General features: G+C 33.5%; 2 protein-coding genes across 3 annotated transcripts; both read left to right on the top strand.

The window, feature by feature from the left end:
- Window positions 1-724: 724 nt before the first annotated feature.
- On the top strand, window positions 725-2,063 carry LOC135138497 (uncharacterized). Its single transcript, XM_064068471.1, has 2 exons — window positions 725-1,442; window positions 2,053-2,063. The coding sequence occupies exons 1-2, from the start codon at window positions 725-727 to the stop codon at window positions 2,061-2,063; spliced, it is 729 nt and encodes a 242-aa protein (XP_063924541.1).
- Window positions 2,064-4,936: 2,873 nt separating this feature from the next.
- Window positions 4,937-12,554, top strand: LOC135138192 (uncharacterized). 2 transcript variants are annotated; one of them, XM_064068107.1, is made up of 4 exons: window positions 4,937-5,014; window positions 5,237-5,442; window positions 5,516-5,623; window positions 5,710-12,554. In XM_064068107.1, exons 2-4 carry the CDS (start codon window positions 5,338-5,340, stop codon window positions 11,941-11,943), a joined length of 6,447 nt encoding a protein of 2,148 aa, XP_063924177.1. In that variant the 5' UTR covers window positions 4,937-5,014; window positions 5,237-5,337; the 3' UTR covers window positions 11,944-12,554. The 2 variants fall into 2 exon arrangements, with proteins under 2 accessions (XP_063924177.1, XP_063924176.1); XM_064068106.1 differs by having other exon boundaries at window positions 5,516-5,629.
- The last annotated feature ends 2,085 nt before the right edge of the window (window positions 12,555-14,639 follow it).

The following is a 14,639-nucleotide window of genomic DNA, read 5'->3' as shown; positions in this document are numbered from 1 at the left end:
CATGGAATTCTTTGACAAATATAGAATAGGAATTATTTTGAATAGATTTTCAGAAGACATACTGTACATTGATGAAATAGTACCCTTAACGCTTTTTCAACTAATGAGTGTAAATATTTAGTTTAATATTATAATGTGGCTTATAATTTTCCTGGATTTTAGTATTTTGCCGCAACAGTTGGAATTATTATTCTGATGGCTACCATTAATGTAACGTTCCTAATTCCATGTATTTTGATTACTGTATTAATAGTTTTCGTACAAATGCTCTACTTAAAGATAGGAAACGCTCTAAAACGACTCGAATTCTTAAGTAAGCATATTATCAAAACTCTTTAAAATGATAACTCTTATTATGACAGCACGAAGTCCCCTAATTGGATACATAAATTCAACTTTAGATGGCCTAACAACCATAAGAACCTCAAGAATTCAAGACACATTACGTAAAGAATTTGACCAACACCAAGATTTGTATGCTTCCTCTTCTTACATGTATAAATGTTGTGAGAAAGCATTTCACTTTGTGGTAGGAGCCGACCAATTTATTCTCCTTATTTTCGCAATAATCCTTTTTTTAACACTAAATGACAGTAAATTAAAATACTGAAAACTAAATAACTTTAACTAATAATATTTTTTAGAAACGGCAGCAGCAAAAGTTGGACTTATCTTGTCGCAAATATTTAATCTGACAAATGCGCAGCATTTCCTATACCGTATGATGACTACTCTTGAGAATCAAATGGTAACAGTAGAAAGAGTTTTAGAATACACTAAACAAAAGCAGGAAAACAAAGATGGTTTAGTAATTGAAAATTGGCCAAAGGGATGTGAAATACGATTCAAAGACGTGTACCTTTCCTACAAAAACGACCAAGATCATATTTTAAAACATTTAAACTTCGCCATCAAAAATAAAGAAAAGGTAGCCATTGTTGGCAGAACTGGTTCAGGAAAAACATCTTTGATTTCTACACTCGTCCGACTTTATGATTTCGAAGGAAACATTTTTATTGACAACATAGACATCAAAACACTTCCGGTGGATTTCCTCAGGTCAAAAATATCTGTAATTCCACAGGAACCTACTATATTCTCAGGAACGTTACGTGAAAATATTGATCCTACAGGACAACATTCAGACAATGACATTTGGAAAGCTATCGCAACCGTGAATTTGTCATTTTTTCAAAGTTTGGACGAGAAAATTGACATGAACTTAAGCGTCTGTCAAAAACAACTCATTTGTTTGTGTAGAACTATGGTTCGGCGTAACAAAATCGTAATTTTAGACGAAAGTAATGCCAGTGTAGATTCCGATACTGAAGCATTGATTCAAAAAATAATAACGGAAAATTTTGGCGAATGTACCGTCATTTCAATTATGCACAAATTGCGTTACGTTTTAGATTTTGACTTAGTATTGGTTGTAGATAAAGGTATGATTATTGAGTCTGGTGATCCGTCTAGCTTGCTGAAGAAAAAAAATGGCATGCTTAGCATCTTATTTAACAGACAATGAAATAATAAAATTATAAAACCAGAGAAAGTGAAGCACTCAGAAGTGCCATCATATGAACATATTAAAAGGTAAATTTGGTAGAGATTAGTTTCATAATTTTGTTCAAACAAATTAAATAAATCATGTTTTCCGTGTCTCCTTTTTGTCATTAATTCTTAAATTCTTATGAGATGGCTAATTAGCAAATTACCATATTTGTGTTAAAATCATATTTTAACATCGCCTGCATAAAGAGAATAGCTGACAGTCAACTCAGCAGTTATGTCATCAACAAACAGTAAGAAAAGAAGAGGGCCTAGGATAGAGCCTGCGGCACACCCGATGTAACATTTATAATATAAAGCCAGAATTATGATCTGACGAAGTTTTGACTAATAATATAGATACAATTACAGAAGTACGTACTGGATCTTTCTTTACCAGTGGATCATCTGATTTTAGCACAGAACAAGATGTATTAGTTAGAACCAGATCTAATAAATAATAATCGATTATTTTTATTAAGAATATTTTGCATTGTTTCACAGAGTGTCCATAAGAGAAAAAAGCGCAAAACTTTTACCACTTACCAGGCCACCGGCAGATGCAAAAAACTCGGGAACATTGAAATCACCCACAATAACTATATTAGAATTATATGCTGCATCTAGCATTACAAAAACATCAAATATTTGGTGATAATATTCTAAAGGCAGTGTACTAAAATTATGGAAAAAGAGGATATTGATACTTTTACTGCTAAAATATCAACAAGATGTAAATTAGAAAAAGGCGTACTGGACAAGTCCACTTCTGAAAATATAAGATCAGATCTGATACAAATGAGTACTCCTCCGCCCCTTGATTTATTGGTATTCAAGAAGTCTATCTTTTCGAACCACCAAATAATTACTATTAAAAAGCTGACTGTCAAAAACACCACTGTGAAGCCATATTTCTGATAAAGCAATTAAGTCAAAGTCACAAGAAGATACTGAATTCAAAAAATGGGTTAATTTGGAGTTTAAACCACGAACATTCTGATGGTACTTTGACAAAAATTTTTCTTGGGAGACTGTAATTGCTATGGAACTTCAACAAACACATCTTGTTTAATTTTTTCAAGCATTCGCTGATATGATATACATTTCTGATACTCCCAAACACCATGACCAACATTTAAATCTTCATTGTGATTTTTGCGGTTAACAGCGGCACGATTTAAGCACTTTAATTCGACAGCATTGCAGTCTTTTAGCAAATGTAATTCAGCACAACGAGGACATGATGGCTCTTTACTCTTGCAAGTCTTGGATGTATGGTTAAATCCATTACACTGGTAACATCTTTTGATTTCAACTGCATCATATATGTTGCAACCATCCAAACCCACTATACAGTGCCCAATGTTAAATGCTTTCTTGTAAGTGTCATAATCAACCTCTAACAGTACTTGCGAATACTCATTCTTTCCATTTTTTTTTTTCATAGGAAATATTTTCAGAATTTTACAGTAAGAATCCGGAGTAAAAATAAACTCATTTTGCTTAGTAATAGGTTTAAGCGGTTTCACTTCCTTTATTTCATAAGTCTGAGACAATTTTTCTTTAGTTATTTTTTTGAGCTCTCTGACATCATTACATCCCAACAATACAACCCCTTCTTTTAGATTTTTTACTTTGCCTATCTGAACTGTTGAATTCAAAGCATCAATAGAACGAATAACATCTGATTTTGTTTTAGTAACCAATTGTTTTTTGTCTTTAGGCTTAACTGTTATAGACTCAGCCGATTTTTCACGAAGAGATCCCGCATAACTCCTTTTATTATTCAAGTGCTGTTTATTAGGTTTTCATAGACCTGTTTGAGATGTGTTTCTAATCACTTGATTTGAACTGAATACTTATTTTCTGCAGTTAACTTTGTAACCTGAGTATTCAAAGTACCTAGTTGGACCATAATAGGATCAACATTGAATAGAAAAAACTTTATGTAACATATAGACAAGATTTCGACAGAGAAGAACTTGTAAGAGAATCTAGGACATTAGAGGCAGTTCCTGAATTCTGTTCACTCCACAAAGATTACAACACCAAGTACTGATTTGCTTTGATTTTTTAAGGCGATTAAAAGTGTCCTCATCCAGATTGGCACAAAATTAATGATAATTTCCACCGCATTGAGCTGAACGTGTTATGTGATCCTCACTTCTGGTAATTTGCCGATTACATTTGTTGTATTTGATTGCCATTTCAGTATAAAAATATTAACACCGAACCAACAAGTAAAACACAAAATAATCAGATTTCGATAAATAAAAAGTGCTCCAGTCACACTTTTTCTCCGATAAGATGTTATAGATACTGATATCCACTAATGAATCACTAATATTGTTAAAGGAGGAAAAATGGGGTTACGTTAAATAAGAACCCTAAAAATATAACTTACCGACCCCTAAGAGGTCACAAAGGTTACAGCACCTAGGCAAACCAATCCAGGAAAAAGCGGCTTCCCAACGAAAAAGAAATATTCACTAATAATATACACAAACTGAGATTAGTGTCCCGCAATGTTATTATTAAGTATGTACAAAATATAATGTTATTGGCACTATTTAATTTACCACAGAAGTTCGCTTGCCACACAATAATTTTTTTATTAATTACAAGCGTAACAAATGCACTGTTCAGGCGGTGGGAAAAAATACGTTCTCTAAGTTTCCTAAGCTGATAGCTGAATTCTTACACTTACCAGAACCAGATTCTGCTCTATACACAAGACATTGCTTCCGCCGATCCTCGGCGTCATTTTTAGTTGACGGCGGTGGAGATCTACCAACTTTAAAGAATCACAGTGGATGGAAGTCTTCTACTGTTGCGGACAGCTACCTAAAAAAAAATATCAGTTGCTAAGAAGATTTTTTCTTGTGTTGATGAAGCGGAGGCAAATACTTCAAAAAATACACTCATTACAAGCGCAGCCACTAGATCTCCTAGTAACTTTAACCTCCCAAAATTGAACTATTTAGAGAGTGTAGCGATCGTATCAAAAATTGTAATATTAATATTAACTTATGCAGCAAAAATATGTAGTAAGTATTAATAGTATGTAATGTACCAAGGAATTAAATACCTCATGTTTCTGAGTTGCTACCCGTCTTTTCAGGAAGCGAAAGTTTAAATTTTTGTAACTCCCTAGGGATTAAGCACTTATTACATTGCAAAAAGTGGGTATTAAAATTGTGTTGAAAACAAGCATTAATTATTTAGATTAGAACCAACGATAACAGACTATCGATAAGTAGATGGGGTAAGAGTTTATCATGATGCACAAAAATGATTTTTAGTAAACACTGTTGTGCGGTATCTTATCACTTATCAGCTTATCACACAAAAATATATTTCTATTTATTTGTTACAATTTTTTTTCATACATTTCCACAAGTGTGCCTGTGTTCACAAGTTAAAGCATGCCTGCAAACGTTCTGGAATATCCTGCCACATTACAAAAGTAAGTAAATAAACAATGAATATTTAAAAATAATTTAGTAAAAACTCAGTTAGTGGATTTGACCATTTTGTCGCTTTCTGGAACATTTTATAATCAGGTGAATCACAATTTTGATAACAATAATTTTCTGATTATAACATTTGGTTTCCAAAGAAATTGCAATGCACTCGAGAGAAATGCAGAAAAATAAATCATAATTTTTGTATTTTTTTATTTCCGCAGGCATGGGAAGAATTTTAATTCGAACTAAAACTCAAGCAGAATTTTCTATATTGGATTCTGTACTGGATATTTAAACACCAACATAGAAGAAAAAATAGTAAATGGATACATCTAAACCTAGTCGGAGCGAAGCTCATGGACTTCTTGATGAGTCGATTTCATCAACTTCAACAGCGTGTTGTAATTCACAGATTGTTGACGCAAAAGTAAGTCTATGTTTAATGGCTTGGTAGTAAATAGGAAGACGCTTTAAAATGATTACGAAATTTTACATTACAGCTGTCCGAAAACATGAGTAAGCTGTCAGTTCAAAACAACTTATCCAGTAAAAGGGGACTTGTTGAACCGCAACAGTCGACAATTTCCTCAAAACGTGACAAGCATTCAGTAAGTGTAAGTCAATCTCTTACTTACGCGGCATAAATATATTTCGCATGAAAAAGATCCACCTAATGAATGTATAAATATTTCAGAACCAATCGCAAAATGTGACACCACAAACTGAGACTACCTACTCAAAAAGAAAAGGCACTGTAGATTATGGCAGAGGATACGAATATCTGACATGTGCTCTTTTCGCTTTGAAGTTTAGCACAAGCGACGATGTGACCGATTTTAGAATATTTACCAATGACCAAATTTCGGGGAATTTTGATGATATTAGAATAGAAGTTACATTTAACAGTGGTAAACAACACACTTTTCTTTTTCAACTGAAACACAAATACAACAAAGAGCGAATCACGAACGACACGTTGATGAAGGAATATATACAAAAAGGAAAGAAACAAGAAAAAAATAAGTTTCATTTACCAAGTTACTTAAAGTGCATATCTGAAATCGATTCCAAGGAAAACACGACTTTCATTCTTTACACGAACAGTCCAACAAATATAGAACGCGATTCCAAATTGTCTTCTAAAAAGTATTCTTTCAGAGCAGAGGAGTCCAGAAGCTTTGAGTTTGACAACTTGCTTTTAAATACTGAAGATACAAGAAGTGTTTGGCAATTTAAGGTAGACGGCAACTGTGGAGACGAAACAGAACAACTGAAAAATGCTTGTGAAATGTTTTATTTGTTTTCAAACCAAGCATGCATAGAAACAGTCAGAAAACGCATCAAGTCTTTAGTAGAAGATCTGGTGCACTGCGATATCTTTGACTCATTCACGAAATATATGGAAGATTGGTGGTGCCAGAATTTCGTTCTGACAAAAGACGACATATTAGGCAAATTAGCGACGCTAGCGACATATCCTTTCATCGAAACTATATCTAGTAAGCCCATGAACGAAAAAATACAACTGCTCAAACACATGATGATACAGTTTGAAATAACGATGGTAGAAAATAGTGAAAAAGAGATAGTTAAAAATATGTGGGGCGAAATTCACCAAGAGCTCGACTGGAAGTCAACGCACTTTATAAATTTGGAAGTTAACGACTACAAGCCCACCGATCTAGAAAAATCAATTATTTTGTGGTATTTGGGTACAGTTCCGCTTATTCTGAGGGTGGACGACTCTAATGTGATGCTAATTAACGACGTCGTTGCACTGCTACGAAAAAAAGTCAGTGCCACAAAACTTGTTTTAGTGGGGGATACGACAGGAATCGACTCTGATAAGTGGAAAGTTTTTACCAACTTAGCTGATGTGATGAAGAGGTGCTGTGATGAAGAAAACTACTTACACATTATGGATGATTTTAGAATTTCACTACAAGGAAGAGAAAGTATATCTTTGAGACAACTGATTGACACTGATTCCAATATTGCAGAATTCATTAAAATAAAGCATTTGTTTATAATGGCTCGCCAACAACATATTCTCATTGGTGAGGAAGGTAAAAAACTGCACGATTTACATGTAGTACGCTCAGTATCTGCTGTTTTACTTAACAAGAAACATCTTCTTAAGTTGTATAATGCCCCAGAAAATCTGATAATAATCAACTGTCATGAAAAATTGCAAGATTTATTACCTAGAATGAACAGTATAAAAACCGTACAATTACCTACGTATTTTTCTAACGAAAACATACAAGCTCATGACAGATTCGTTCTACTATCAACAGGTAATAGATGTACATCTGTAGAATTTGATAAAATATGCAAGATATCGAACGCACGAAATATCTACTTACTTCAAGTCCTTGATGACGACCGCTTCATGTTATTGTTCAAGAAAAACAACGATCTACCACCTGATCATCAAAAAATCTGTATTGAAGAATCGAAAATTTTTGATTATTTTTCTAATTCTCCGAATGTTTTGTGTGCTCCGCCAGGAATGGGCAAATCACGTTTGATGCAATGTTTGCACAACACTTGCCCAAATGATTGTTGGGCAATCTACGTTGATTTGATCAAATACCATTCTTTACTATCGACAAATCCGACTTTTCAGTCAATTGAGACCACTGTATTGGAAACAAACGTACCTACAAGCGATTTATTGGTGACCCAAATTAAAAATATGTTATGGCAAAAAGGAAAAGTTCACGTATTTCTCGACGGATTAGATGAAATGAAGACCGAATATGTGTGTGCAGTTTTCCATTTTGTGAAAGAATTATGTTCACGAAATATATCGGTTTGGATATCTTCAAGGGAAAATTTACGCAAGCAAATTTTCCAAAATCTGCGTGCCGTGGCTGTAGAAATTCTAGAACTGGAAAGAGAGCAACAAGAGAAATATATAGATGATAGACTTAAAGATGCGTACGAAATTGAAGCGATTGAAAAAATTAAAACTGCAGTTTTTTATAATGTGAACCTTAACAACAGCCGAGAATTGCTCGGAATTCCATTGCAGTTGTACATACTGACGGAAATATTTCTCAAGAGTAAAGAAACCTACGAATCACTACAACAAAGTATCTTTGTTTTAACTCAAATGTATAAGGTATTTTTCGACGGAAAACTGAAAACAGCCATGCTCAAAGTTGCTGGGGAATATCAAGATCATCAATTCATACTGATGGATTTTATTTTTAATTTGTATGAAATTCTCGCTCTGAAAACTTGTTTAAATGACTTCGATTTTGAGAAATTACATTTAAACAATACGAAAACGGATAAATATATTTCTGAAATCAAAGAGAATGGTGATAAATATGGAATAATAAAAGACGTTACTAAAAGCGGAGAGGCAGTATTTTATCATCAAACTTTTGCCGAATATTTCGCCTGTTCGTGGTTAAACAACAACCGAGACAAAGTCTTACTTCTGCGTGAAGAAATTTTTTCCAACAAATATGAGAATTTACGACTGATGCTGGACATAATGTTGGCTGAAAAGAATCCTTTACATCTTGCCATCATCTATAAAAGTATCGACTACTTTGAAAATAATATTACTAATATCAATATCAGAGATGAAGGTGGTCGAAGTGGACTACATCTAGTATGTACGTATGGAATCAAATATCCTGAAGTACAAGTCGCACTTGTAGAAATAAGCAAAGAGGAAGATTGGTATCTGCAAATGATTAAACGTCTTATAAAAGACTTGAGTGTTTCTGAGACTGATGTTCTGTTTAAATTCGATTGCTTGGACTATTCAGTTGCATCGAAATGTTTGTATCCACTAGAACTGTTCTTAGAAAGACAAGTTGTTAGCTACAATGATTTTAAAGACAAAATTCTTAAGAGCTACGATGAAGAAAGCTTGGCATACTATGCCGCAAAATTAGGATATCCTAATATTTTATCTGCTGTCATCAAAGAAAATCCAGAACTTGTGCATAAAAGAATCTACGACAGCCACCTTTTGGAGATAGCAACTTTAGGACTGGAAAATGATGTATGCACAACCCCAAGACAAGACAATATTTCAGTGGTGAAGTTATTGCTACAAAATGGCGCAGAACCAAATAAAGAGAACAATGGCTTCACAGTCCTAGATCAAATTTGTCGTTTCAGAAAATATGACATGGTGTTAGTACTTCTTGAAAAGGAAGCACGATGTTCATCTGGCAACACTATATTGCACCAACTTATAAAATCATCTGTTGAATTAAGTGTCCTAGAGAACATCTTCCAAAGTGTAGACCTAGATGTCGATGCTAAAAATGATAATGGAGTAACAGCATTACATCTGGCCTGTGAGCATGGAAGTTTTGATATTGCCAAGTTGCTAATCAAAAAGAATGCGAACGTACAAGCTTTAGACGATAATAACAAAAACGCCTTACATTATGCTTGTCAGGCGCCTGAAAACAGCGAAGTTATAACAAAACTGTTAATAGAGAACAACGTTGACATAAACTGTCAAGATAAATGGGGTAATACTGCTTTACACTTTGCATGCGAATATGGCAATATCGAAGTTATTCAGAATTTAGTTGAAGGAGGAGCAGATGTGAATTTAGGTAACAGCAAAGGCGAAAATGTTTTACATTGTACATCAAAAGCACAAACAAATTGTGAAGAAATAATTATCCTGTTACTGAAATGTGGAATTGGCATTGATAGCCGAGCTAACATGGGAACAACACCATTACAACTTGCCTGTAAACATGGCAACTATAAAGCAACAAATAGTCTACTTAAACATGGAGCTAATGTAAACTGCATAGATCATATTGGCGAAAATGCTTTACATCACTCGTTGGACCTAAATGATAACATGGAAGTGATAAATCTGCTCTTAAGTAACGGTATCGACATAAATGCCCAAAATGAGAGAGGAACAACAGTATTACAACTGGCATGTCAATATAATAACTTTGAAAGTGCAAAAACGTTTCTTGATAATGGGTCAGACATAAATATGACCGATAACGATAAGAACACTGCTTTACATTATGTTTGTTACAACGAAGCTGAAAACGATTGGTGGAGTGATATTTCAATTAAGTTGTTGATAGACAACGGTATAGATATTAACGCTCAAAATACAACTGGTACTACAGCATTACACATTGCGTGCCAGAATGCTAACTGGGAACTTACAGAAATCTTGGTTGAGAACAAAGCAAGTGTAGATATTAAAGATCATGATGATAAAAATGCTTTACATTGCGCACTACGCTCAGGAATATACGACGACAGTATTTTCGAACTGTTAGTAGCTGAAAGTTTCGATGTTGATGCTGCAGACAAATATGGAACAACACCCTTAAAACTGGCAAGTCAGTTTGGTTACTTTGACATCATGGAATCATTAATTGCAAAAGGAGCGAAATTTTCATCAACGTCAGCAGTAAATCCGGGTGAGAACGCCATTTTGATAGAAACTGAAAATGTAGATGTCGATGAAAAAGATAAAAATGGATCAACAGCGTTGCAGCGCGTATGTCGAGACACTGGAGATATTGAAACAGTGAAGCAGTTACTTAAACTCGGTGCAGAAGTTAATAATACAGATAATAATAAGGATAGTGCTTTACATTATGCATCAGGATCAGATGTGGAGAATGCAGATTTGATCAATTTATTGATAAGTTATATAACTAATGTGGATGTTCAAAACAAAGATGGTTTAACACCCCTTCATCTTGCATGTGAAACTGGTAAATTTCTGACAGCAAAGATATTACTTGAACACGGAGCAGATGGAAATCTTGTCGACAAGTATAACCAAAATGCTTTACATTACGCTGCGTCAGAAGAAAATCAAAATGAGGAATTAATACGTTTACTGGTCAACAGAAGTGTAGATGTAAATGCGCAAGATATAGATGGAATAACGCCCTTACAAGTAGCTTGTCAAAAGTGCAATTATGTGGTAACAAAATCATTACTAGAAAATGGAGCAAATGCAAAAGTTGTGGACATGGACTACAGAAATGCTTTGCATTATGCTCTATCAACAGAAAAACCAAATGAAGATATCATACATTTACTAACACAAAATGGTGCAGATGTCAACGCTAAAGATAATGATGGGACTACAGCAGTACACCTTGCATGTAGAGCTGGTAATTTAAATATTCTGAATCTATTACTTCAAAATAGAGGAGAACTTAGACTTTTGGACAACGATGGAGAAAACGTTTTGCACTATGCGGCATCTCAAAAAAACAGAGATATAAATCTAATACTACTCTTAATACGTAATGGTTTGAGCGTTAACAGCAAGGATAACACCAAAACAACACCTCTACACCTGGCCTGCGAACACGGTAATATGGTAGTTGCCCAAACATTACTTTCAAAAGGAGCAGAAGTTGATAGCTTAGATACGGAAAAAGAGAATGCTCTTCACTACGCGATGTGTACTACCAACAACAATTCAGGTATATTACGCCTACTAATCAACGGAGGCATCGACATTAATGCCCAGAACAGTGAGGGAGCAACGCCGCTACATCTTGCCTGCAACCGCGAAAACAATCTATTTGTTTATGAATTGCTCAAAAACGGAGCCCTCATCAATGTGTTGGACAATGATAATGAAACTGTTTTGCATTATGCAGTAAGAAAATTAAACGAAGAAACATCATTTGGGCTAAGTTTACTTCTGAAGTTTGGTGTTGACATAAATGCACAGAACAATGAAGGGACTACGGCACTTCAGTTGGCTTGCCAAGGTGGTCTTCTGTCTTATGTTGAAACATTAATTCTTCATAGAGCTAACGTGAACGTTAGAGATAATGGGAACAAAAATGCATTAGATTACATATCGAAGACATCTAAATATAAATTGGATATTGAAAATCTATTGGTTCTAAGAGGAATCGACAGAAACGATGTAAATTGACACCACGACGATGTGTTACATTGTTACAATTAAAATATTACTTAGTTCAATTGTGTTCAATTTTTTGCCGTAATATTCACGATAAAATAATATAAGCGGTAGAAACGTTAATTATTTACATACTTATGAATAGTTTGAACTGATATTTAAAATTTTTAAAAGAATTGTACACTCTCTGTATTTTTTTATTGTTTATATGTTTTGTATTTAATGCTCAAATATGTTGTATGAAATTGTTATAATCTATAAATACTAAAAAAGGTGCTCCTATCTCTGCTCTTCTTAAATTTATTCCCCTTTTTAAGTACAAAAATTTCAAATTTTTATTTACTTGTTTTAAATGAGGAAAATGTAAATGTTGTCATGAACAACGTCACCCCTTTAAAACATTGGGTCAGCTCAGAATCCTGTGTGCCCAGACATAATGTTATGGTACATGCTTGTTTTCCTTAGAATTCACTTTGAAGGAATGAAGTATTTCTAAATTTTGTTTTTCATTTTGTGCTAAGTTGAAATAACGCAGCTTTTATTGTGAAGTAATGTTTGTATTTATTACCGCTATTATTTATTATGTTTTTTCAACTATGTTAATAAAACGTATTTAACAAATGTTATAAGCGCTTTCGCTTAGATATGGTTTTTCTATTTTCTCCTTGTCAATCATTTGACTTTGTGATATATTGCTATTCGGAGAAAAATTTTCTTTTTCGGACTGGTAGGCATAAGTGTACTTAATAAATACCTTTATAACTCTCCTTTTAACGAAAACTTTTTCTTCATGAGCGTTAGCTAAAAAACTATTTTAACCGAGGCCATTAAATGACTGGATACTTTCATATTTTCTTGACATTCCATAGGTCTCCCGTTTCCGTCTGTTTCATTGCCTCTCTGTCTGGTTTGCCGTCGGTCCGGACTTTTATTAGACAGAGAATCTCCGAAAATACTGAACCGATTGTTGTCAAATTTTACATTCTCATAAGGATATCCTGAAGATGGCAAAACACTAACCAAAATAATTGAATAGTTGACCCCATCATCAGGCTGACCTCACGTCCAAAATTTACATTAGCTAATATTATAATTAATTTTATAATATAAGATAGATCCATTTTACAATCTACGTTTGAAAATCCAAAATCAAATTCTCTGAACTCGTACGAAAGTTTTAAGGTTATAGGTAAGACGCATGAAAAATCGTTAATGAAAATTAATACGTTGATAGCCTCTCCAAAAAATCATGAAGTCATAGAATTGTGCCGTTGTTGCATAATGTTTTTCGTATGAAAAATTTTCACCTCCTGGATATCCACAGGTACAATTCTTATCAAAATTTCAGTATTATCATTATTTTACTATAACAATACAGTAAATTGCTTCAAACTATCACACTTCTATGAAAGTAGCTCTATATATAAGTATATTCAAATAAGTATTAATCATACTTTAATATAGCAACATAACATTACTTGACGATAAATAGCAGAGTTAAACAATATATTTTTCCAAACGATAGTAACTATTGAAAATATTACCCCAAAGCTTAAATGGACTACTACAAAACAAACAAAAAATCAAATAATCCGGAGAAAAACAGACATTGGTTTTGGAATCTATTTTTTTTGTAAGTTAATAATCAACTCAAAAAAAAAAAAACTTGAACAATATGAGTAATTACGAATTTTAGATATACAAAGAATACATTCATCAAGGGTTACAGAACAGACCTGACTCAAAATGATATATATGAAGTGCTTCCCGAACATAAGTCAAAAACATTAGGAGATAAATTAGAAAAGGAGTGGAAGGCACAAATGGATGAAAATAAGACATCTATCCCAAACCTTCTTTGGAAATGCTTTGGCAGACAATATCTTTTAATAATATTCAGTTTGGTCATCCCAGTGACAATAACGTATTTAAGATAACGCTTATAATTACACCTCGCTTTTAATCATTCCTTTAGGATCTTGCAACCAAAGATACTAAAACAATTCATATCATATTTTACACCAAGACACAATAATCTAAGGAGAGCTGATGCGAGCTTGTATGGACTATTGTTGATCATAGTTTCAGTTATAAGACGTCTGCACATACACAACTTTTTTCTAAGGGTTTCAGAATTTGGGGTTAAAATGCGTGCTGGATTCACATCTTTAATCTACAGACAAGTTTTAAGAATGAACCCATCAGTAGTTCAAAGTGGCAAGATTATAAATCTGATAACCACAGATGTGAGTGAATTTGAAGAAGCTGTATCTAAAATAACTAGTATGATGAAAGATCTATCTAAGACTGTGGCAGTATGTTGTGTCCTATATTCAGAAATTGGATGGTTATTTCTTATAATCCCCACGATAATTTTTATTAGCATGTTCGTCAACAGTAAGCAGGCAAGAACTAAGATAACCATTTAGACTTTAAATTTTTTCAACATGCATAGCAGCTTTAGTGCGTAAACTTAAATTGAAATCTTTGAGAAAAACTGATGAAAGATATCAAATAATAAAAGAAGTATTAAGTGCAATAAAAGTCGTCAAAATGAACCTTCGGGAAGACAGTTATGAAAAGAAAATTGCTAAAATAAGAAAGTAAGCAGCTAAACAAAGAACTGATTTTATATTTCTTTTTCTTTATTTACAGAGAAGAAATTCATCTAACACGCAATATAAATATATTGTTATTTCTAAAACTGG

Source organism: Zophobas morio, unplaced genomic scaffold (assembly GCF_036711695.1).
Source record: "Zophobas morio isolate AGI-343-1 ecotype UQ-CSIRO unplaced genomic scaffold, CSIRO_AGI_Zmor_V1 ptg000030l, whole genome shotgun sequence".
NCBI classification, from domain to species: domain Eukaryota; kingdom Metazoa; phylum Arthropoda; class Insecta; order Coleoptera; family Tenebrionidae; genus Zophobas; species Zophobas morio.
Note: the sequence above shows the minus strand (reverse complement) of the source record. Positions and strands in the feature narration are given on the sequence as shown.

What these genes read in the sequence shown, in the direction of transcription:
- LOC135138497 (XM_064068471.1), top strand. Translation starts at nt 725, where the DNA reads ATGACTACTCTTGAGAATCAAATGGTAACAGTAGAAAGAGTTTTAGAA.
- LOC135138192 (XM_064068106.1), top strand. Translation starts at nt 5,338, where the DNA reads ATGGATACATCTAAACCTAGTCGGAGCGAAGCTCATGGACTTCTTGAT. An exon ending in CACAGATTGTTGACGCAAAA is followed by an intron (nt 5,443 to 5,515) that starts GTAAGTCTATGT and finishes TTTACATTACAG; the next exon opens with CTGTCCGAAAACATGAGTAA. An exon ending in GTGACAAGCATTCAGTAAGT is followed by an intron (nt 5,630 to 5,709) that starts GTAAGTCAATCT and finishes TAAATATTTCAG; the next exon opens with AACCAATCGCAAAATGTGAC.